Below are 25,876 nucleotides of genomic sequence, written 5' to 3' on the forward strand. Positions count from 1 at the left end.
TATTAACCAATAAAACGCTCTGCTGACTACGAGAAGGAGCAGGTGCTCCAGAGGTCACATCTTATGAACTTTGACCTGTGGCCTCGTCAGAGAGCTCACTGACAGGCAGACACAGACGTCCACTGGCATCAATACACACTGCTGTGTAAAGGCCCATCACTCATCACAGACATACACACACACACATACACATACATGAACACACACACAATGAGGAGAAAAGACTGAGCAGGTATTCAGCTGAAAGACAAGGTTAAAGACAAAGTATCCCAAGCTTCCAAGCTTATGGACAAAGTCAGGGAGCAAGAGAGACAGTGAGAAAGGAGGTAGGAAAGAGCTGACAGAAATGCAAACAAGTAAAACAAAAAGAAAAGAAAGCAAATTGGAAAGAGAAGGTATTCGAGAGATTTGATCAGTTTTTTATGTCTCATGTACAGTATAAAACGTCCAAAGGACAAACCTCTGCTGTGACCAAACAAATTTGGAAAAATAATTAATTTTAAAACTAGCTTTAAAACCTTATTTCGACAAAATTGTGTTAGAGGTCGCAATGGTTTTGTTAGAGGTCCAAGGGCCCAACTGATAAGAGCTGCCATTTCTGTTGCAAATGAAAAACATCAAACCGCAAGCGAAACGAAACCATGGCTCTCGTTTGAGATGCAACAGCGCAGTGCAAGCTCAAAAAGGGTTTACTCGTGTCAGTCGCGTGTGGGAGATCCAGTGAGAAAGCATTTGAATTCAGTGCATTATTAATGACATCACTGCAAGATCTATTGACAAGCATTCAAATTATGAACTATAGACATCAGATCAAACAGAGCTGATGTGGAAACCAGGAAAAACATTGTACCAAGAATGAACAAGTTATAGAAGGCTTTTCAGTCCACAAATCACCAACATTCACCATGGATTTAAAAGCACTTCAAATCTCTATAAATTATAAGATTTAAGTGGTTTTTTTTTTTACTGCTGTTAATAAAAGTAAATTTTATCTGCATCTCAGCTAAAGCTCAGTGGTTTACAGTCAAATGTGCATTTCCAAGAAATAAACATGTAATATTATTAGTTAATGCACTTACTAATGCAAAATAATTAACATTAAACATTTTTGAAAGACTATTCTTTTATTAAGCAAGGATGCATTAAATTAATCAAAAGTGAGAGTAAAGAGTTATAATCTTACAAAAGATTTCTTTTTCAAATAAATGCTGTTCTAAAGTTATCTTTCGCTGCTCTCATTTTCACTAAATAACGTCAGGTTTGGAAACGTGCGTACCTGCTGGCGCACTGTGAGTGAATGAGTGAGCGAGTGAGTGAGTGAGGGACGAGAGAAATGCAGAGATGAACAGACAAGGCCAAAGAATGTGGGGAACAACAGAAGCCTTGTTCCTGCTGAAAGAACTCGCTCACCACTTTCTTCTCTTCCGACAAGTGCTTTTCTCCTTCGCTCATACACACACGCACATGCGCACACGCACAAACACACACGCACACTCCCACACACACCCTCTCTCACACACACACACCCTCTCACACACACACAATTCATGAACAATAAGAGCAAACAGAGGACATTGTGTCTTCCTGAACCGAAATGTTTTGTCAATTAAAATAATAAATCAATTAAAATGTTCTGTAACCCAGAGCCAGTTTATCCCTAGACTTACTCATCTAGCTCGTCCTCCTCTGTCCTGGTTGTGTTGGCGTACAGGTATTTGCTCATGTCCACCGGCCGGACGTTCTTCCTCTTGCTGCTTCTGGGTGGAGATATTTTAGGCTGGGGTTCGGGCTCGGGTTCAGGTTCGTCAAATGGGTTCCCGTATTGAGACGGATCTGCGTCTATGTCAGTCTCTTCAAATGGGTTTGAGGGATAAGAGGTTTCCTGATCAAACACAGGCTCCTGATCTTTGATAGTGGGCCGCACATGGGACTCAGGAGATGGTTCTAGAAACACACAAACATCCCCACCTGTATTATCTAAATTAAACTCAATTACAGTACTAACAAATGTATAAACATGGATAGACAATAATTGAAAACATTTTTTGTGAATAATCTTATGATTGAAACAATCTGTAACTTCTGTAATCACTTCTGTATATTTCAAGTCAAGTCAACTTTTATTTATATAGCACTTTATACAATACAGATTGTATCAAATCAGCTTTACAGCTTTTAGTGATAATAGGAAAATGATCCAATGACAGTGTTCATTTTGGCTGTAAAAAATAGTGTAATTGACATTGTTCAGCTGAAATCAGTTCAGTGTTGATTCAGTTCCATTGTAAAGTTATCAATTATTAAATTAATTTAATCTATAAAGCAGTTCTGCAGAAAACTGTGATGTCATTCATCCAATAGTGCCAGTGCAGTCAAATCATAATATTGTCAAGTCAATAATATTGTTTTTGCTTTTTTAAAAGGTCATTATTTTGTAATAGAATAAATGAACAAGTTTTAATGTTCAAAAAACATCTTTTTCATATACTGCACAGTATTGTAGTACCTTTATTCCCAGCCTGTCTGAAGCACTCTGAAGATTTAACTTGCGACTGGCCAAAAACTTCAAGCATTTGTCGGAAATGTAACAACCCTTACCATAATAGCAAGCTTAAGCTAACAAGGCTTTTAAAGCTATTGTAAACACACAGTTATTAATGTCGTCATTATTACCATATCGTATCGAGTCAACGTCAGATTCTGAAAATGCGGATGATCAAGCAGATAAACTGGAACCAACTTAGACCAATTTTCACAGTGGTAAGTCTTTCGTTTTTTTAACTCTCTTACCTTTCAGATACGATGTTATAATGGTTTAATTTGTCTTCTTCAATGTAACAACTTTAAATTAAGTGACAACATAAAAAACAGTTTAATGAATTGCATATTTCTAATTAATTTAGTCATGTATATCTGGCGTTGTACTCTCTGATTCAGCAAGCTGTGTTCCAAGAAATGCGCTGTACACAGTGTTGCCAAATTGGGCTACTTTTAAGTTGTTGGCACGGGTAAAAAAAAAAAAAATCCACAGGTTGATTTTGACCACCATAAATATGATTTTGGCACTCCAACACCCCTAAAATACCCCCCAGACATACATATTCAGTGGAGAATTTGGACACCCTATTCACATTGGGCTTTTTTTGGGCTACTTTTGACTGGCCATTTGGCTACTTTTGTTGTACAGACTGGGAAACCTGGCTGTACTCAAGCTAACTTTTGGGTTGAACTGCTCAGAAACAGCGTTATAAATAAATCTTAACCACTAATTCCTAATTTCAACCATTTTCGGAAGGCCAAAGCATCTCCATGACGCTGTCAACACTACAATTCACTGCAGCATCGCCTTCTTTCTTTGTGTATGCCTTTAGTTGGGTATTACGCTAATATTTTACATTGTGACAGATGTTTGAGGAAGTAATATCTGGACTTTGATTGAGGCATTTCAGGCAGGTCTGGGGCAGTGTTCTCAGTTCCCTTTGTGGGAGACTATGAGCTTTGTCACTTTGCAGATATTATGCATGCTCAAACAGATACATTACACATTAAAGAATGGGCCCTCGAGATCCACTTTTCTACAGACTTTTGCTCCAACCCTAATCAACCACATCTGAACAAGCTAATCAAGGGCTGAATCCGAAATCACCCCCTAAACCCTCAATCACTATTCCCTATGTTAGTCCACTAATAAAGTTCACTTGACAGCTTTCGAGCGCACATCGGCTGTACAAATGTCTGTCCCGTCAAATAATGTCCTATTTGAGGGTATAGGGAGTGATTTCGGATTCAGCCATGGTCTTGAGGCTTACTAGAAAGGTACAAACAGGTGAGTTTGAGCAAGGTTGGAGCTAAACTTTGCAGGTAAGTGAACCTCGAGGGCCAGAGTGGAAAACCCCTGCACTAAACATTAAAAATCATCATAAGATCCCTATAAAAAATTAGATGCATACATGGATTAACAGTTCACAATAAGATCTATAGCATGCATTTAGAAAATAAATTTAAGACTAACTAGTCCCTTAGTCATTCCGACAACCCACTGACTAGTTGCTTTTGAAAATATGTAGTTTTGCACATAGTATCAAATGCATTTATATAATTAAATATCTTATTGATTCTTGCAAAATCCAGCTGCAGTAAACATTCCCTTTTCACTAAATACATCAACACGTATCTCAGATTGTTAATGAGTACAACCTGCCCTGTTGATAAAGGGGCAAAGGGGTCACACAAAGGGTCAAGGGTCACTCCTTACCGTCCTCATCCGGGTCACCAAAAGGGTTAAGGTCAACCGGGTCATTAGGTTCTTCGAAGGGGTTAAAGCTCATGTTGCTCTGGTCTTGGTCATCCTGATCCAGGAAGTTCAACTTACTGATCAGCTCTAAACAGTCAACATCCATCCACAATAATAACAGAACAGAAAGGGAAAGAGAAAAGAGAATATCATTCATACGTCCAAATCAATCCACGAGAAGAACAGATGAATTATTAGGTGAAACCTTAAAAAAAAAAAAAAGATGCAAAACAGTGGCAAAAAACAACCAATAAATAAATTGACATCTGCACTTTGAAGTGAACCGCACCAAGATCCTTCAGATCCAAAGAGCTGCTGTAGAGTTTCTTTCTGAACGATCACTCACAACAAGAGACAGCTGGCCAAAAAAAAAAACGTGTGTGTGATAAGAAAGGTGTGACGTGTCTGTTCGCTCCACCACCATACCACCCTGACCCATATTAGGCCATCAGAGCGCTCAACCACATGACCAGTGTGCTCTTTAAAGACATGTGTTCCAGGATCATCAACTCCAAGCTTTTTTTTTCGGTGGGTAGTTGGGTTCACTACAAACTGCAGAAAGCGAACGAGGGCACAAGATCACAAATGAAGAAGGCTAAATAAGGAGAAAAATATAGCATGTGGGTGGGGAAATATCAATGAACTTAGCAGATGCTCAAACACACAGTATAGCCACAGGGATGGGAAAAAAAGATGAGAAAGACAGAGATAAAGTATAAATAAAAGAATGAAAGAAGGTGATGGCTGAAAGACCTTCAGAAGAGGAGGCAGGTTTATTTGCTTGCTTTAGGCAGTCATCAGGATCTCCATCTATAGAGCTGAGAGCATTCAGCTGCCTCACAATCTCTGCAAACAGCACAACATACACTCAAATACACACTCAAACCCATATAATGCAATCAGAGGTAATGCAATACATACAGACTTGTGTGTGTGGGTCTCTCTGAACATAGACTGAACTGTGTCTTCGCTCTAACAAACTGTTAAAAACAGATCGGACAGCATCGCTATGGCAACAAAGAGATTCCTAAACCCATACAATGAATAAACAACTCAAGCATTTCCATAGGCGCTCCATACATATACTTATAAACGGATAAAAGCACATGGGCTTAATGCTAAGACTTCACAATCTTTTGTGGATTGGGGGGGGGGGGGGGGTCGCTGGATTATATCACAGTGGCGCAAACATACACAAAATCATGCACACATTTGCACACATAAACACAAACATACAGAATCACAGGACATATGTTGGATAGACCTTATTATCATACACATCATAAACATCCAATGCAATGTGAAAGCCTGCAAAAAAACTACAAACTGACCAAAAAAGATCAAATGTAAACAAGGACAATATGTCTCCATATGCAGAGGAAAATTCACACATATGTGCACACACAGACAGAAACTAAACCACAAAATAAAACATGTAACTGTAGCAGTTTTAACTGTAGCTGTAGAAAGTTGTACATGAACTGAGACCGAAGAAATGGAGAATGAAAACGCTGACACGCTGACATTTACAAGGGACCTAAAATCCACACACATGTATTCTAGTTCTTCAATTGCAATCTAGAAATAAATATCTGGCTTATACATTTTATACAAATGAACCATACACCTCTCAGTAATCACATCTTTGAAATTTTCGAAAAACAAATTAATCAAATAGAAAAGAATAGAATAGAATATAATAGAATAAGTTACAGAACAGAAACAACTACAGAAGAAAATACAGTAAAAATAAAATCAACAACAGAATAGAATAAGCAAAACAAAGAACACAATAGAAAAAATAGACTAAAAAAGACTAAAATTGAATGAAAAAAAACAAAACAAAACTAATAAATAGATTTATATAACAGAATAGAAAATATAATACAACTAATAAATGAAAGTGAAATTAAATATGTAATAATTTAAATATGTAATACAAATACAAACAAAAACTTCTGAAAAACTCCCATTTTGCTGCATTTGTACTGCAGTGCACTACTGTGCAAACAATTAGAACTGGAACAGAGTAAACAAAAGGAACAGAACAGAAAGAAAAACAAACAAGAAAAGCTCTGTGGTCGGATCCACAGGTAAAGAGTCTTCATATGAAATCAAGCAAGTCTCACCTGTGATCTTGGCAGCCTTCTCCTCCTGGTTTACTCTGTTCTCCTCATCTTCTTCATTCTCTTCCTCAAAATCATCCAGATTGCCGATATCAGCCTGCTTCATGCTCATCAAACTGGCCAGACTCTGCATATCTTCATCACTACACACAGAAAAAGAAAGAGACAAAAGCACAATATAAATCTGATAAAATCATCATAAATGAGGCACTCGTTTTGCATTTTCTCCATTTATTTTGGTGCAAAATGAATTTAAAATGGGTTTAAGTAGTTAAATTGAGAATTATTCATTTATTTTTTGATAACACATTCTCCAGACTTGCATAAAACACTGAAATCTGTTAGTAAAAAGTGAATATGGCCTTCCATTCACTGTGCTTCTGTGTAAAAAGCATTTTGTTACACTGAAGGAGACAGATGGAAGTGGAGAAGAAAGCCAGGTTGACAGAGAGAGCGAGCGAGAGATGATTGTGTAAAGGGAATGCCCTTCATGGTCCTGTTCATAAGAGGCAGTGCAATACGGACATGCATTCCAGCCAGAGCATTCACAAGCACGGCGAGATAACGCTCCAGGATTAACTCCCTCTCTCCCTTCCAATGTCCCCGTTTTCTCATTCTCTCTGTCTATCTCACATTTCTTTATGAATGCGGTCCAGTCTTTCTTTGGCAGGCATGGAGCTTATTTGAACTTATGTAATGGGGTTTATTTGTGTGCTGTTGACATGATTCCCATGGGTTAAGAGCGGTTACACTTCCGCCACGTAACCTCTGTCAAACATGCCACAAAAGCCACACAAACACACACATATCTCATATAGTGTAAGGGTGAAATCACATACACTCATACACGCTTTCTTGCCTCCTTTATTTAGAGGCAGGCAGAGATCAGAAGAAAAAAAAAAAAGAAGAGAAACGTGGATATTGCGAGACGAGAGAAGGAAAGATATTTACACTCTCATAGCCAGTGGCTGGAAATATTCCATCGGACTTCTGTTTGATGTGACACACATGTCAAAGAGCAACAGCTCACGTATGAGGGAAAGTTCTCCAACAGGATTTGATCTTCTGATATTGTCTGACCAACAGTACCCATTCATATTAATATACATTTGATTGCCACAACTATTTCTTACCAACTATGAATTGTATTTTAAAGACAAACTATTAGAAGATCACTCAAAGTGTTAAAATCGCAGAATCATTATATATCTTGGGCTGCAGTCAAGTAAAACATTTTTTTGAGATTTAACTCCCAGCCAGTGTTTTATAAAAAAGTTGCCAGTCAGCACTAGCATTTTTGATCAATTTCACAAAACATTCATGGCCCCCAGAATATTTTGTTGTATGAATATCTGAACATGCGATATTTCATGAATCCGGATCAGATTCAGAACCATGATCAAAACATAGATAGAGTAGATCACTTCCATCAACACCCCTAAAGCTTGCACCCCTGCACCTCTTTCTGGGTCGACATTTCATTCAGTAAGTTAGAGTTAAGCTGTACTCACATCAGTGAAATATTTCAAAACTGCAGACAAAAATGGCTCACTGTCTGTTGTCAATATGTAGCAATGTATGAAGCACAGCTCTCACAGAAGTCATTTTCAAACCAAGCAGTTTTCTGTTGGTCAACAAACCAGGTTGGCACATGACCAACCTGAACCAGTTGCGAAACCGTGGGCAAATCGTTTGCCCTCACGTGAAATTTCAGATCATGTGGATTCCTATGAAAATTTGCTGAACAATAGTAAATGTGACCGCACCTGTAGTTCGAGTACACACTTCAAAATCTCAGGGTATTCAGATATAGAACTAATTTGATGCATTGCTTTGTGCATACTATTTAGCAGAAAAGTAGTAATGGTCGACTGATATATCGCCATGGCCGATATTTGGCAAGGAACACGCCGACTTTTTGGGACTTTGGCTTATTCACCGTATCCCCCAGAGTTAGATAAGTCCATACATACCATTCTCATCTCCGTGCGTGCCATAACTCTGTCTGACGCACCCACCGCTAGCCTAGCTTAGCACAAAGACTGGAGGTAAACGGCTCCAGCTAGCCTACTGCTCAAAAAGTGACAAAACACCAACATTTTCCTATTTACATGTTGTGATGTGTATAGTTACACCTTGAACTAAGACCGACGGAAAATGAAAAGTTGCGATTTTCTAGACCGATATGGCTAGGAACTACAGCGTAGTAATCAATGAACTTTGCTGCCGTACCATGGGTGCAACGGCGCAATGATATTACGCAGCGCCTGAAAAAAGTCCCTAGCACGCTCTCTGTGCAAGCAGGTTGTCACATTGGTTATGTTGCCGGAAGTTAGCCTATTTTCAGGTGCTGCACCTGCTGCACCCATGGTACGGCACAAAGTAAGGAAAATGTTGGCGTAATTTTGTAACTTATTGAGCAGTAGGGCTAGATGCAGCCGTTTACCTCCAGTCTTTGTGCTAAGCTAGGCTAGCGGTGTGTGCGTCAGAGTTATGACACGCACGGAGATGAGAATGGTATGTATGGACTTGTCTAACTCTGGGGGAAACTGTGAATAAGTCCCAAAAAGTTCGATACGTTTTTCTGTTTGGCCGATGCATTGGAAGTGGGACTTTTATTTTGACTGCACTGAGAACGCCGAGACTGAGAACGGCAGAGCCTGAGCACACAGTGCTTCCATTCTCTATCTTCATTAGTTATATTTACTAGATAGAACTGTAATACAAAGAAAGTAAACTGAATACGAAAAAGTATTATAGCATTTGCTGTTATATTATAACAAAGGCAAACACTATATTCATGACATTTTCTGAAGTAAAACTATTGTTAACTTGTCTTTATTTGAAAAAATATGATTCCCAGTTCGCACAAATTTTACTGAGTGCCCTGTTGGTTACAGTGTTTTAGGGGTGTCCCGGACTAATGATTTACACATTCGAATCAGAATTGTCGAATCTTTCTATAGTCGACCGATGGTCGAATCATCCATGTGTGTGTGGGGTTGGGAGGGGTCTTTTACACACTCCACACAGCAACAACTTTTAATAAAGCGACCAAAACTGCCTGCCAACTGACAGACGAACTGACAATGGCTTTCTTATTTAGGTTTAATAAAAGGTAATGTAGTGGATAAACATTCGTAAAACGTTTTCTCATTACATTTTAAAGCCGCGATCGAAATACAGAACATCACACAAATACATAAAATAACATTTTGATAAATAAACCTAAAAATGCCTGCCTAGAGAGAAAAAGAACACACTGACTGCAGACAAGATTTGCATTTAACATTTTGTGAAATTAAATTAAATCAGCAAAATTGCTGTGCCAGCATGCTTTCAGTGCAGTGCAACATCGAGACAACGAAAAACAATAAAAAGCATTAATTTACAGGATTAGATTAGAACAGAATATACATTTCTAATAATAAAAAATAAATAAAAACAAAATAAAGTTAGAATCAAGTCACAGGGAGCATAATACATGTGTGCAAAATGCCAAAGTGCAGGGGAACATAATATGTATAAAAAAACACAAGCCACAGTTAAATTAAGTAACCCTGAGTGATCAATAAATAAAATTAAAATAAATAATTTATTAAAACAACGAAAGTTTAGCCAGAATTGTGAACTCTCTCTTTTTAACTGCCGAAACAACAATAACAATAACAATAAACGCTTAAAAAGGTTTTTTAGCTAAACATGTTCACAGCTAATTAAAATTAGAAACGGCTGAAATTTTGAAAACAATTGTACCCTACCCGATCAAAAAAAATCCAGTCTTTCACTCTGCTCGTGTGCGTTTGAATCTTTTCGAATTGTGTGAGGGGAAAACCAACTTGTTAACGTTGGCCGGCAGCAGTGCGCTCTTAAACTTGCCCGTTTTAAGTGGAAAGCCATGTTTGTTGTTGATGAGTGGTAGGACATGAGCTGTTGGCACAACTTGCATTTTACTTTTTTTGGATCATCTTTTACTATTTCAAAGTGCATCCACACTTTAGAGTTTCTTATTCCAGACATTGTTAAGTATTCCCTGCCGCTAAAATGCGCCTCGTCTGTCACTGATCAGGGAAAGTGAAACTTAAATCTGTTACGGGGTGGTTGGATTTATTCACACACACACACACACACACACACACACACACACACACACACACACACACACACACACACACACACACACACACACACACACACACACACACACACACACACACACACACACACACACACACACACACACACACACACACACACACACACACACACACACACACACACACACACACACACACACACACACACACACACACACACACACACCCCCACACACACACACACACACACACACACGTTAAAAATATTTATTGAACGCTTCTTTCTTTTCACGTTTTTTTTTTTACAGCATTATCATAATTAAAGGCTGTATATAACTTAATATAACCGTACAAAACCAGTAGTTCTGTGTGAAATTAGACATTGAGCACCCCCATATTGCCAAAATGGTATGATCCTCGTTTCATAACACCCGCAAAGATTCGACTGTGAGATCAGTGGTCGAATCAGGCTCCGCATATCGATGCATCGAATCTTCGACTATTCGGGGTCACCTCTACAGTGTTTACTTCCTTTTTCTTCATATTTTTTCAAACAATTTATTTGTGAAAAACACTGTAATTAGATTAGAAGATGCTATCCAAGTCAGTTTAATTTAAGAGATTTATTTTATATATACAATATATATAAAATATATAGGCCTTATATCGGCCATCGGCCACCCTGCTCTCTAAAATATCGGCATCAGCCATAATAAAAACTATATTGGTCGACCACTAGAAAGCAGGTAAATTCAGTCTCTCTACTAAATTTTAGAGCCCAATCTCCTGGTATCTTCACCTTTATATGCAGAAATTACCTTTTACGTGCATCCGATACGCACTTTTTTAGCATACATATGATACGAACACAACTAATCCTACCCAGTGGGTAAATTTTGCATACCAGATGCATGCAAAAGATTACTTTTGAGTATAAAGAGGACGCCAAATAAAAGCATAAACTCGTGCAATAGATGCCAGAAGATCGAGTTGAAATTTGACCAGTCACAAAAATACAAAAAGGCCATGGTTTTCTTTTCTTCTTTTTTTTGCTTTGAAATATCGGTGGCTTTATGCAAGGATTATTCCATTAGTTCTAAACTCAACATATAAACTTCTGATCTCTAAGGCCTCTAAGTCCCACCCTGGCCAGAACATTCCCGAGAGCAAGAGAGAGAGAACAACCTCACAGGGGTGCATATGAAGACAGGATGAAATCATAGAGGGAAAGAGCAACGGCAGGACAGGGGGAGAGATCCAGGAAAAGGAATGTTGGGAATGTGAGGTATTGTCACTTCCTATGTCACAGAGGCAAAAGGAAAAGGCAGAAATGCACGGAGAGAAAAGGAATGAGAGCATAATTTGAAGTGGCAGCATTCCTTCAGGGTGGGTGTAGTCAGCTGGTTTTGGAGGTGTGGGTGGTGTAGTGAGTGGCTCTTACGTGGCTTTGCCTTCCCGCAGGAAGATGCAGGACAGGGAGAACTGCAGCGTTGCTGAAACTACTTTCTTGGACAGCGGCTTGAACTTGATCTTGACGTCTGTCTGCGTGGGCATGGCACTGGCGTACTGCTTCATGTTAATGCAGCTGGTGGCCAGTGCTTTCCGACGACCCGATGGAGATTCCTAAAATAACATGCAAAAAAAGAGAGAATGTGAGTTAAAATGCTGTAAAAATAAACAGCTACCGATACTACATTGAAAAAAAAACGGACAAATCAATGTGATTGACTGACATCAGTATGTTTCTAACAGTTTCAAATGCTATGAAATGCGTATGACAAAGGAGCCCTTTGGTGCTTTACAAATGAAAAGAAAAACACAATCAAAAAGAATGAATGAAAGTTGTTAATATTCACACTTACAGGTAAAATCATCACCTGTTTTAACACGCACAAAGCCCACACACAAACATCTAGACAAGGGAAACCAGCACTCCTGGAACATGTGCATACAAGTTTATGTAGACCGTCTCGATGAAGTATGAACTAAACAGAACGCTAAAGATTTCAGCAAATAGAATAAAACTGAATTCTCAACAGTGAGATAAAGTTTCATTTTGCAGTCATTTACAGGCATATAATATGTCAAAACTTAAAACGATTTTTCGAACCAAGAAAAGGTCATATCAGAGCTAAAAAGCATTCATTTGCCTACATAATTTAAATAACCAAACTCAGTATTAGTTCATCACCCCTGTCACCCGTAGAGCGAACTGGCCCTATCATAATGGCCAATGGCGCCCCCTGTAGATCAGAGGGTGGGAATATTCTAAGAAGACTAGAAGGGAAACATGAAATGGCCCTGATTCTGCTCTCGTATTCATTTGCTTGCCTTTCTTTGCCTTGGATGATTAGTGAAGTCTCGTAAACCTCAATTCTCATATCTGATATTAAAGTTTCAGATTGTTTTTTAAAAAATAATGAAGGAGAAGAAAAGGGTTCGACACCAGCCATGTGCCAAAATGACTTAAGGGCGACAACATCAAATAGAAATAGAACAAAACAAAACAAAACACTAGCCACCTGCACACTTTCCATTTGCCAGATAGGCCGGAAACACAGTTGGAGACGTTCCCCGACCTGCCTTTTCTTATTGAACAAAGCCAAAAAAATATCTTCACATTTAGTCTTTGTTCTTAGGGCATTTTCACAGCTTGCTGACTAAGTATCAGCAATTTGCTCCTGGATCAAAGTACCACTTTCAACCCATGAAACATGTTTCAACACCATCACACAGGCCATAGTGTATGGCTAAGTGACAAAGAAAAAAATAGTTGATATTCAATATCCATCTAATATTTTAAGATAAACGGTTAAAAAAATTTTATATGTTAACATAAGAATATTTTAAATTTGAATTTTATTATTTTATAGAATATTTGTATAATACAGAGCTTTGTATATTTTGTAAAGTTTATAATATATAGACAGTATATATGTGGAGAGAGCAAGAGAGAAGAGAGAGATTGATTACAGATTAGTCATGAACTGGGGCCCTCAACAAGTTTCCTCTCTTGCTTTAGGCCTTCTGTTCAGCAAGTATCTTTTCAGCTTTCTCTATGGGTGAGATCCATATACTGTAGGCCTGTTTTTCTGTCTTTTATGCTCTCTTCACTTTTATCTCATCGTGCCTGTTGCGCAGAGTGATCCGAAACAAAATGAGCAGAGAGAGAAAAATGAAGGCCCTGTGTATAACACACTCACGGCAGGCCTCTGAAAGAGCCTGTATTCAATACACCTGACTGTGTGCATATGTGGAGCGACTACGTATAGATCTCCAGATAGAAATCTCAGTCGCAGGCGCATGTGTGTTTGCATGTATCAGTGGTCCCGTAGGTAAAGAGCAGCCCTTATCAGAGCAGAGACGCAGAGAGCTGAAGAGGGACTATTTTCGTCTCGGATATGCCTCGATACAGCTCCACAAACACACACACACAAAAAAACCAGCCGACTCACAAGGGCAGCGCACACTAACTCTTCTTCCTTCTTCCAGTTTGCTGAAGGTGATTAATCTGACCGAACGATGCCATCGGAGGTGCCGAAGAAGAACACCCCACGTGCCGGCGGCTGAAACACAGACAGAGACATAAAGCACTCGAGCGCTGACCCGATCAAAACAACAGTGCCGCCTGCCAATCTCGCACCCAGACAAATTACCCACAATCCCCCACTCCAGCTGGGACAGGAGATGGTCCTCTGTGACTCCTTCAGTAAATGAAAACGATAAAAGGGAGAAAAAACCTGCGTCTAAGATTCAAAACCGCTCGCCGACGAAGCCACTTGACATTTGTGTTGACATTTGAGCCCCTGTTGAATCGGTCGGAAATACAGCATGTCATCCCTGAAGAATCCAGCGCTCCAAAGCGTGTCTTATCGCTGAGATTATGCACTGGCATTATACCGAGCTAATAGTGCATGTAGGTCCTTTATGAATGAATTTCAAAATGCATCAAACACTTAAGAAGGATTTAGTCCTTCCCCGAAAAAATACTTAAGAATATGCAAATACGCGGGGAAGAATTAGGTTTAACAGATTTGACGAGCGCAAACAATGAGGGTGTTCTTTTCCCTGGCTGCCGGTGTCAATCAGAACCCCAGATTACCGTCCAGGGTTATGACAATGTGTAAAATGAAAAGAGACAATAAGACACTTTTAATTTATCACAGGGATATGACTATCAATACGCAGCTATTGTGCCCACAAAATTGCTAAATACCTGGCGGAGAAAGGAGATGAAGGTGCCAGGGTGGCTGACTGCTGCCCCCTGCTGCTCTCTTAAGAGCATATCACCCTTCATTCTCACACACACACACACACACAGACTCTTTTAAGGAGAGAAAACAGTCAAGAATTTGTATATAAATATATTAAGCATCAGTGAGCAGATTAACATATTAATATTTGGTCATTTTGAGACTATCAACAAAAATCAACAGCATTGTCAATGGATAACAAACATTTCAGTTTTTAGCGGCTTTTAACTAAATATTATAATATGTTGAAATATGTTCATTTTAGCAACTTTGTGTGTTATAATAAAGTTTTGTTTACATCCCGCATAATATATTTAAACCAGTGTCACCATTTAATCCCAAAACAGAGACGTTCTTACCAAAGTGTCGGAAAGTGTAGTGCTGTCAAAGGATTGTACTAGTTATATTAATAGGAAGTTAAAGAAAATATACAAACACACTGTTTTCAGTAATTTAAATAAAATAAAACACAAATATTAGACAAAACTTAAAAATTAGTTTTAAGTTTTAAAGATCAAGCACTAAAATTATGAAACTAAGATAAAAATAATATAAATATTAAAAAATAAAATCGAATAAAACTGACAAATAACAAAAACGAAAATAAAAAAAATTATATTAAAACTGAAAATATAAATATAAAAGCTCATTTAAAATATTAATAATATATTCATGTATATACAGTATACAATGGAAATGTTAGTTTGCTAGTTGTTTCCAGGATATTTGCCAAAGAAGTGTGTCCAACTACAGTTGACATGTTTGACATCTTGTGAAAATCCAACACCAATAACTATAAAACAAGATATTCTGCAGTAATAAGCGATTAGAAACATTACTCTGGATGACATCCATGGTGCCATGACATGTTTGGGTTGTCCACAGGCTTTTGGTGTATCATGGACATGTTTGCCTTTGACCAGTGCTTAAATGTTTGTTTTGTTAACACAATCATAATCCAACGCCATCAGGATGGCAGGCATGATACTTCAATTGACAAAAATATTATTCAAGATTTCCCATCTACGTGTGTGCGTGTGTTCCTGTTAGAGGAGAACACCACCAGACCCCTGCAGGCTATCACACCTAAAGTGAACCTCAAACTTCCTTTGACTGACATTTCCAGGAAGCGGGAGGAAGAAAGGGGTGCGACCGGTAGCTTCATCTAATTTAGGGTGTGTATGTGTGTGGTGTGTTTAGGCGGGTGGCAGTCGCAGCTGTCCCAGTATTGATCCACAGCTGGTGCCAGTATGGGGGGTGGGGGTCAGGGCTGTGGGGTTTCCTTCCCAACACACACACAAATATACTAAAGTAGAAGAAGAGTGAGATTTGACAATTCCATGTTATGATTATATTAGTACTTTGACTTTTTGACTGATTCATTCTGAAGAACTGGCTCATTGAACCGGTTCTTGGCTCCCAACTCGAGATGATCCCAGAGGGGATCAGAAATATATCAACATTGAGGGTGTTTGTCAAAGAAATGGGCCACAATAGGCTTTTCCATCAATAAGTGCCAGTTGCGAGTTTCTGCATGAATGCAGCGCTAAATCTAAATATATAAAAGAACAGACAAAGAGCGAAAGAGAGGGAGAGGACTGATGACACATTTTCAGTTGGCATCACCCAGGGCCTATTTCTGTCTGTCATCACTCATCTGTTGTGATTCAAATGTGATTTCCCCAAACTGTCATTGAGTGGCGCTCACACACACACAGAGAGATTAGGGGTAGTGTCATTATTTGTGGGAATTGTCCTATTGAGGGTAGGGCCGGTGGCTGGGGGATTGCCATTGTTCCAGCTGAACATAAAAGAAGAGCAAAGCCAACAGACCAAGACTTATGGAAATCAAAAATAATACCAGCCACCAAAATAATAAAAGAGCCCAAAACAATAACAGCCTATTATAAAAGAGAGGAAGAGAAGATGCCAGCTTAATACCTTCAGAGAGAGAGAGAGAGCAAAAAAAAAAGACAAAAAGCTGTGTTCAAATACCGGAGATGTCGTTTCCGCAGCGTATACCCACGCTGGGACACCGCCTGGTGCCTATGAACACACAAAACAATAACAATAGACAACAGAAAATAAAATCTCTCTCCACAAACCCACCAAGCCCCATGACCTACAGTCTCTTTCAGGCTCTCCGTTGAAGGACAAGCATCCTCTGCCAAAATGACTCTTAACACAGACATCACATACTAGGCCTGCGAAAGATCAGAAAATTCATCTTAAAAGGTTCAAAAAAAGTGTATGAAGTGAGCTAAAAATAACATGTTAAATGGTTAGTTCACCCAAAAATGAAAATTGTGTTATTAATTATTCACCCTCATCTCGTTCCAAACCATAAGACCTGCGTTCATCTTCAGAACACAAATTACGATATTTTTGATGAAATCCAAGCACTCTCTGACCCCTCCATAGACAGCAATTAAATTAACACTTTCGAGGCCCAGAAAGGTAGTAAAAACTTGTTAAAATAGTCCATGTGACTACAGTGGTTCAGCCTTATTTTATGAAGCATCGAGAATACGCAAAAAACAAACAAAAATAACGACTTTATTCAACAATTTCTTCACATCTGTGTCAGTCTTCTACGCTGTTGACGTAGTAAATGCAGTCCAGCGCTTCAGTTACGTCAGAGCTACGCCAGAACACCGGCTTACCACTAGACGACGCAGTTCCCGTGAGTGCCACAACGCATGCGTGTGATGCTGATGCAGGAGCTGGCCAACGTAAACTGCGTAGAAGACTGACAGAGAATAAAGTTGTAATTTTTGTTTGTTTTTTGCACACAAAAAGTATTCTCAACGCTTCATAAAATTAAGGCTGAACCACTGTAGTCACATGGACTATTTTAACAAAAAGGTAGTTTTTACTACCTTTCTGGGCCTTGAAAGTGTTAATTAAATTGCTGTCTATGTAGGGGATAGTGCGCTCTCGGATTTCATCAAAAATATAGTAAATGGTGTTCTGAAGATGAACGAAGGTCTTACGGGTTTGGAACGACATAAGGGTGAGTAATTAATGATAGAATTTTCATTTTTGGGTGAACTATCCCTTTAAACCGGCTCTCTCCAAAATTTTAGATGGTCAGCACAGGATTCAAGTTATTAAAAAGAAGAAAAATCTAACCTCACCTGCCCATCATCTCTGCTTTATTGGCATGAAAATATTACATTTGTTTTTGCAAAGCAAAAGTGCAAAAACAGTAAAAAGTTAAAATACAGCAATGGAGTAAATAGGCGATTAAAACCAAGGAGAAGTAAAATAAAATAACATTAAAAATGTAATAAAAATTTAAATAATAATAAAATAGGGCCACATTACAGTGTCACATAGCGTGTACCAAAAACTAAGGATAATACTTCATTTATATTCAAGTTTTGGCTGTATCCATCCCTCTTCCATCCTCTTAGTTATCAAATGTGGGACAAAGAAAAGATTGCTCCGTACACCCCTCCAACACTGCAGCATTCCAGCACACACACAATGTCCCAGAAAGACAGGTAAGAACATACACAGACCAGAGAGACAGATTTATTGGATTAACACCCAACATCCCATTTTTAAAGGTGCCACCTCATCAGTTTCCACCTCAAATGGCCACACACACACACACACACACAGCTGTAATTATATCGATAGCACTAACCTAAATTAATACTCAGTGAGTCCATCACAGCTATAAAGGGGACAGTTATCAGTACTGTGTGGAAAAATGCTGAGTGCGTGTCTGTGTGTGTGTGATTTCAATGTGCAGAACTTGTAGAATTTAGCCCATAAACTAGCCACCGGCTAAAACCATTTCAAATCAGATAAAGCCAGATAGCCAACTGCCACAAAATTGACAAAATAACACTAAAGCCAGTGACAGGGAAGTGTTACGGCGGGTTAATCTAGCTAGCTGAGTTACCTAGTCCTAGACTTATAAGATGCATCACTGTCAGGTTAGGAGATGCGCCTCTCATTTAAAAATGAATGGGAATAATCACAATATGGCCCGAATTGACTTGAAGAGATTTGGTTTTGTTCAACATACAATATTCAGAAGTCCTTAATGATCAGTCGGCGAGCGCTCAGGGTCTGACGCCATCTCTAGATCAGAGGATGCTGTAAGAGTTTCTGTCATGCTGTCATAAAGCAGGTTCTATGATAGAGCCATCCCGCAGGCTTTGAGGGTTGTATCTGTGTTGCCTCTTGAGTTTTAAGCCGTTTAAGACCGACATAATAGGTTTAATCCATCACACAGAGTCTGTGGTAAAAAGAGTTTAAGCGACAGAAGATACTTTGCAGTGTCTTTACCTGTCTGAATCAATTTGTGCTCAAACAGACTGTTAATTAAACAGACGTCATACCACCTTTGTTTTTGTTTTTTAACACGTATAAACTACTTTTTAAAAGTTTGGGGTCAATGTTTTTCAAAGTAGTCTCATTTCCTGCAGGGGTCTGGTGGTGTTCTCCTTCTGGTATTTACCGACCTATTAGCATTTTGCCAACGGTATCTAAAGTTTTTGAAAAACTGGTTGCTAAACAAATCACCAATCATCGTAATTGCAGCTCTTTTCCGTTACATTCAATGCAGTTTGGCTTTAGGGCTAATCATTCTACGGAGACAGCAACATGTTATTTTCTGGAAAAGGTTAAATCAAATATGGACAAAGGAGGGACAGTGGGAGCTATTTTTTTGGGATTTTCGCAAAGCATTTGACACAGTTAACCATTCAGTTTTACTGCACAAACTTCATGCATTTAATTTCTCTTCCAAATTCATTAGCCTCATTAATTCATACCTTTTATCTCGTTCACAAAGCGTAAGAATTGACCAATATAATTCTACACCCTTACTATTATCAACTGGTGTTCCACAGGGTTCAATTATTGGTCCAATTCTTTTCAGTTTATATATTAACGATTTACCATCTTTGTGTAAGAACTGTGACACTTTGATGTATGCAGACGACACAGTTATTTTGGCCTATGGAAAATCTACAGAGGAAGTTGCCTCAAAACTAACAGAGGCCATGTCATTGATCTCAATCTGGCTTGAACAATCCTGTCTGCAATTGAACATATCTAAAACAGTTTCCATGTTCTTTTCAAAAAATTATATAATTATAAAACCTGAAATTTTAATATCTGGAGAAAGAGTACAGGTCGTCACAGAATTCAAATATTTAAGATTATATATAGATTCAAATCTCAATTTCAAAACTCACATTAAAAAAGTCAGTAATAGGATTAAATTCAGTTTCAAACTTTAGATTCATTAGAGACTCCCTCTCGACAGAAGCTGCTAAATTATATTTCTTTTCCCTGATTTTATCCCACATTACATATTGTTTAATAAGTTGGTCCAATACGCATTCTACAATGATAAAACCATTAGAAACACTATATAAACAAGCATTAAAAATACTGGATAAAAAACCATACCACTACCACCACTGTAGTATTCTAAGTAAATATCAGATACTTACCTGGGATATTCTTATTCAATTCAACAACATCTGTTGAATTTATAAAATCAGACGTGGTTTAGCACCTCCTCCACTATGTGACTTTATACAGTTTAGATCAAGTGAGGTTAGGGTAACAAGAGGAACAGTGAGGGAAGACTGTATAATCCCCCGGAGAAAAACTGCTTTTGGTCAGGCTGTTTTCTCCTTAAGGGCAGGTCAGCAATGGAACACAGTACCGGAAGCCATCAGAGAGTCCTTGTCATTCTCTTCATTCAAAAAGAATGCAAAAAAAATGGCCTGTAGAGAACCAAACCTGTGGGCAATAATTCCTTCTGTGTATTTATATATTATATAACTATTTTACAGGAATTGTATTTGCTAACCATAATGTGTTGTATGCAATTTTATTTTGTGATTTTATAATTGTGATTATTTTTAAGGTTGCCTTTTTTTACATCTGGCTGGAGGACTGCCGATGAAAATTAGCACTTTTGAGCTAACTCGGGTACATTTACATTATTGTAATGTTGATCAACGTACATTGTCCTCTTTTGAATAAATAAAAAAAATGAAATGAAAAATGAAAATGGTAGTTTCACCAGAAACTGCATTTATAGGATCAAAAACAGTAATATTGTGAAATATTAAATTGCAGTTTAAAATGTAATTTATTACAGTGATTTCTCCAGTCCTCAGTGTCATATGATCCTTCAGAAATCATTCTAATATGCTGATTTGCTCCTCAAACATTTCTTATTATTATCAATGTTGAAAGTTGTGTTGTATTTTGTGGAAAGTGACCACAATTTGTTCAAGATTTTTTGACGAATAGAAAGTTCAAAAGAACAGCATTTACTTGAAATAGAAATCTTTTTAGAAACAATGTAGCCTTTACATTTTATTTTACATTTATTATCAACTTAATGCATTCTTTCTGAATACATTTATTTATTTTTAAATCTTACAGGCTCAAAACTTTTGAACAGAAGTGTAGGCTATATATTAGTATACAAATCGTAAAATCAAAGGTATGTGGACAAAAAATAACATATTTCCATTATTTTATGCCATCTCAGAATACATTAGAAACATACACACCCATTTTCATATGAAAGATTACAAATTCTCTCCCCTTCTTTACTTTTGCCAACCCCATTTTTCCATTTTCAGATGTCCATACAAGAGATTGGATGTCGTGCGGTTTGTTTGTATTTCTGTAAGTGTTTCTGAAGGCGAAAGACAGCGTGATTGTTCAACTCTAACTCGCTTTATCATGCCTGTCGTCCGTTTTTCACAAAGCAAAACTAGCAAAGCAAAACAAAACAAAAACAGACAAAGTAATGCTAGCTAAAGTCAAATAAAAACAGAGGGATTAGAACTGTGTGCACGTCCCATTAACGGCAAAACGCTTTAAATCAGACTTTTCAACCGAATCGACCAAAACATTCAAGAGCTAGGAGTCAAACGCAGATGTTCAAAACATTTCAGTGCTTTACCCCTACAAGATCAGATTCTATTTGAGAAAATATGGATGTTTCTAAGAGAAAGAGATTTAGATTGTTAGACCATCTTAATATCATGCATTTAAGGGTGTTCAGATCACTGAATCTAATAATAATAATAATAATAATAATAATAATAATAATAATAATAATAATAACAACTAATAATTTCACTGATATCGGACTATAACTACACAGGTAATATGTAACGTTGGTGATGGTACTGTAAGTGCGATTGGAGACAGCAATCTAGAGGAAAAGAGAGAGGGAACACCTGGGTCAAGTTTGTGGATAAATATTTGGCTTTGAAGAATATTTTTCAGACCCACAAAGATCTGTCTCCATCAGCAGGCACCATCTTAAGAAGAAACAGAAAAATAAATATGGCAGAGATGCGGGGAAAGAGATAGATAGGGAGGGACAGGCACAGAATGGAGAGAGATAAAAAGAAATGTGAAGGCAGGCAAGTGAGGAAGGATGGACAACAGTCTTAAAAAAGACAAAGAAAAACAGCGAACAAAAAAGAACCAGTGACACATACAAAGACAAACATTAGAGAAGTGTGCATGCGTGTGTCTGATGTTACAGCTCTAAGCCCAAATAATAACAAAGCAGTAGAGAAATGCAGGAGACAACACACACACGCTGTCCGGAGAGAGCCTGTGTGCAGCAGTGTGACCTCAGAGCCGAGAAACAGATTAACACACACGTGTGCATGTTTATTCCTGCTTCCATCTCACAGTAGAGGGGAAAACAAAGAGTGTTTCTGTTTTGGATATCTTTGCTTGTGTACGTGTGTGAGGTCGGCTTAAAGTCGACTGTGACCTTGCCTTACATCTGATCTCCAACTCAGTTAAGAATCCTGTTAATCTGTCTGTCAAACACACATACAGACTCCAAAATGAACTTTCATACCTGCAGATGGCAAGTCAATTGACAACCTTTAGCAATCATACAGATCTCTGACTGGTCATAAATAGTGATGCGCATTACAAACTAGGGCTGCGCAATATATAAAAATTATCAAAATATCGCAAATGTACATACTCGCAATATGCATATCGCAAGGGTATGCAATTTCTGAATGATTTTAATAGGCTACTTCAACATTGTGAAAAGTGTACGTTTTAGGTTAGACTGGGCACACGACTGTTACTTATGTGACTTGCTTGACGTCAAAAAGAGTTATTAAACGCAATAACTTGCAAGAAACAACTCCTTGCAGTCTCGCGCTGTCTGCTGTCGGACACACACACCGAAACGTGTGCACAAGCTGTTCTTTTTTTCGTGTCTTGTTACACACTCGAACAGTCAAATACACACATAGTTATGTTAAAATGGCTGTCTTGATGAGTATTCATGTAAACACAGTCGGTTATGCTTTAAGTGAAAGATATCAGTTGGGGAAAGAAATAGATTTTACACACTTAAAGCAATATCGTATCGCATATCGAATATCGCATTATTTAACAAGGATATCGCATATCGCATTTTTCTTCAATATCGCACAGCCCTAAACCATATGTCACTTGCTGTATCATATACACAATCATTCAAAAGTTTGGAGTAATACTTTTATTTAGCAAGGGCACATAATATTGATCAAAAGTGACATTGAAGATGTTACAAAAGATTTATATTTGAAATAAATGCTGTTCATTTAAACTTTGTTTCAAAGAATCCAGGGGGAAAAAAAAGTTTTCCACAAAAGTATTAAGCAGCACAAGCAGAAATTTGTTTCTTTAGCACCACAAATCAGCATATTAGAATGCTTTCTGAAGAATCACGTGACACTTAAATAGGGCTGTCAAAATGGCTGAAAAAGAATTTTAGGATTTTTTTACTTGAATATTACAAATATTCAAATTATATTTCAATTTGAAAGTCATCATTTTATTCAGGGAAAAAGAGTTTTTGGCTCTTATCCTGAGACCACAAGAGTGCGCAAAGATCAAAATATTAATGCACCGCGATTAATTGTTTATTCAAAGCAATGAAATAACATGACATGTCTGTAAATGCATAACTTTTACTAAATCAAGGCCTGGTTTTTACAGACAGGGTGTAGATTAAGCCAGGATTAGGCCTTAGATCAATTAGGACATTTAAGTAGCTTTTATAAATGTGCCTTAAATATATTACTGGTGTTCATCTCGAGACAACTGATTGAGGCACTGACATATTTTAAGATATGTCAGTGCACGTTGCTTTCAGTTAAAACAGCTCAAACAAGGCTTAAGCCTTGTCTGTGAAACCGGGGGCAAATATATTTGCATAAATTACATAAACAATTATGAGCAAAACAGCGTCATTTATTTACTATCTTACACAGTTTAATATAAAGAATAGAAGCAACAATCCCACTAAGCACTTTTTTAAATCCTTTTAACTTTGCATGGTTTTCTAAACATGGGGCTGGCTCTCGTGTGAGATGCGAGTGCAACAGTGAATTATGCGCCATCTAGCGCATGTTTACCTAGAAAACAATGGAAATTTAAAGCAGCGCAGAAAATCTGTTCTGTGTAAATGGCTTGGTTATGGTTTCGACGCAACCAAGATTTTTGCCATATTGAGTTTCTCCATTTTTGCAATGTTTTGAATGAAAAGTGGAGCAGCGCCGCATCAAGGTTCAATTGGATAGGCTAACAAAAACTTCACAACTCATTTCGTGTGACACTGATAAGGCTGCCTGACGCACACCTACAATTCGAATGCTCCGTTTTAAATAAGACGAATACTTGAAATTCTAATTTTAATTTGACAGCCCTACACTGAATACTTGAGTAAAGATCAGGCCCGGTTCCACGGGGGGGTCAGGGTGGGCCTGGCCCACCCAATCAAAAGGTTGGCCCACCCTGGCCCCACGCCCAAAAGCCGATTTCAATATTTCAGCTCCAGGTTGAGAGAGATCATGGTTTTCGGTTACCCAAATAAAAACCTGGACCAGAATGAACCTGTAGAAAATCTCCTTTGCATTGAGCTTTGCAAATATAGAGAGTTCCTTTCAAGACCTGCCTCTTTTGTTATAAAATTTTGTTTTATTAAAAGTTTTGTTACAGGGAAAAAATTAAGACAAAATAAAGTTAAAAGTCTGGGTCCAACAGGAATTTCATTTGGCCCACCCTGCATCTCAAAGCTGGAGCAGGGCCTGGTAATGATGCTGAAAATTCACAGGAATAAAATTACATTTTAAAATATATTAAAATAGAAAACTATTTTCTATTGTAATAATAGTTCACAGTATTGTCTTTTTTTTACCGTTTTACATCTTAAATAAATGCTTGGTGAGAATACGAGACTTATTTCAAAATAATTAAATCTTAACGACACCAAACATTTGAATGGTAAAGTATAAAACAAAAATCCTGAAAATATAACCGGCCCACTGAAACTTTCAGAGCAATTGAAGAGTGCTGCACACACACACACACACACACACACACACACACACAGTAATCTGTATACATATACACACATACCGTGAGACGGTAGATCAAAATCTGCACCTAATGCTGCGAGTGTCGCTGTAGGTTGTTCATATTGCATAAACAAAGTTTGTTTTACTCTGCACCAACAAGAAACCAGCAGATTTTCTTTAAAGGTCCAGATGAACGTTGGTGTTAAGTGACATGCTTTAAATGATGGTCACTTAATCCAAGGAAAACGATTAAACTCGTAATAAGTTGATTAACAAACTTGCTATTGTTATTTGAAGACACAATACCCTAAATGTGTCTTTGCTAGGGATGCATTGAAAACGATGCATTTTCCACCTTTATCTGAAATAGAAAAAAAGAAGAATTTTAATAGAACCATAACATTTACAGAAACTTTAGCATCCCTAATTTTACATTTACATTACTTTTGCCATAATTTAATACTCATTTAAAATAAATATTTATAACTACTAATAATCTAATAACACTGTTAAAAGTAAATGTCCATTTTATACTTTATATTATAATTGTGATTCCTAAATTCAGTTGTAGTATTTGAAACACTTTATGTAGATAATATATATTATGTAGTTAATATCTGTTATCAGCCACAAAATAAAAATAATTGTCGGTGGATCCCTCCATTTGACCAAAATGAAAATCAAACTCAGACTTAAAACTACAGATCATATTGAACACAAAACTAAA

The 25,876-nt window shown here is 37.7% G+C and overlaps 1 protein-coding gene across 5 annotated transcripts in view; it reads right to left on the bottom strand.

Moving 5' to 3' along the window:
- The window catches only part of ehbp1 (EH domain binding protein 1), a 158,292-nt gene that overhangs the window by 93,706 nt on the left and 38,710 nt on the right, over positions 1-25,876 (bottom strand). For 2 of the 5 annotated variants that reach the window (XM_079833625.1, XM_079833624.1), the window contains exons 6-10: positions 11,959-12,140; positions 6,424-6,563; positions 5,048-5,140; positions 4,256-4,381; positions 1,668-1,944 (exon numbers count right to left, since the gene is read on the bottom strand). In XM_079833625.1, the coding sequence (XP_079689751.1) occupies positions 1,668-1,944; positions 4,256-4,381; positions 5,048-5,140; positions 6,424-6,563; positions 11,959-12,140 (818 nt within the window). Of the gene's footprint in view, positions 1-1,667; positions 1,945-4,255; positions 4,382-5,047; positions 5,141-6,423; positions 6,564-11,958; positions 12,141-13,972; positions 14,066-25,876 lie in introns of those variants that run through there. The other 3 variants (XM_079833627.1, XM_079833626.1, XM_079833628.1) reach the window with 2 other exon arrangements.

The sequence above is a fragment of the Gobio gobio genome (assembly GCF_949357685.1).
Source record: "Gobio gobio genome assembly, chromosome: 13".
Taxonomy (NCBI): Eukaryota; Metazoa; Chordata; class Actinopteri; order Cypriniformes; family Gobionidae; genus Gobio; species Gobio gobio.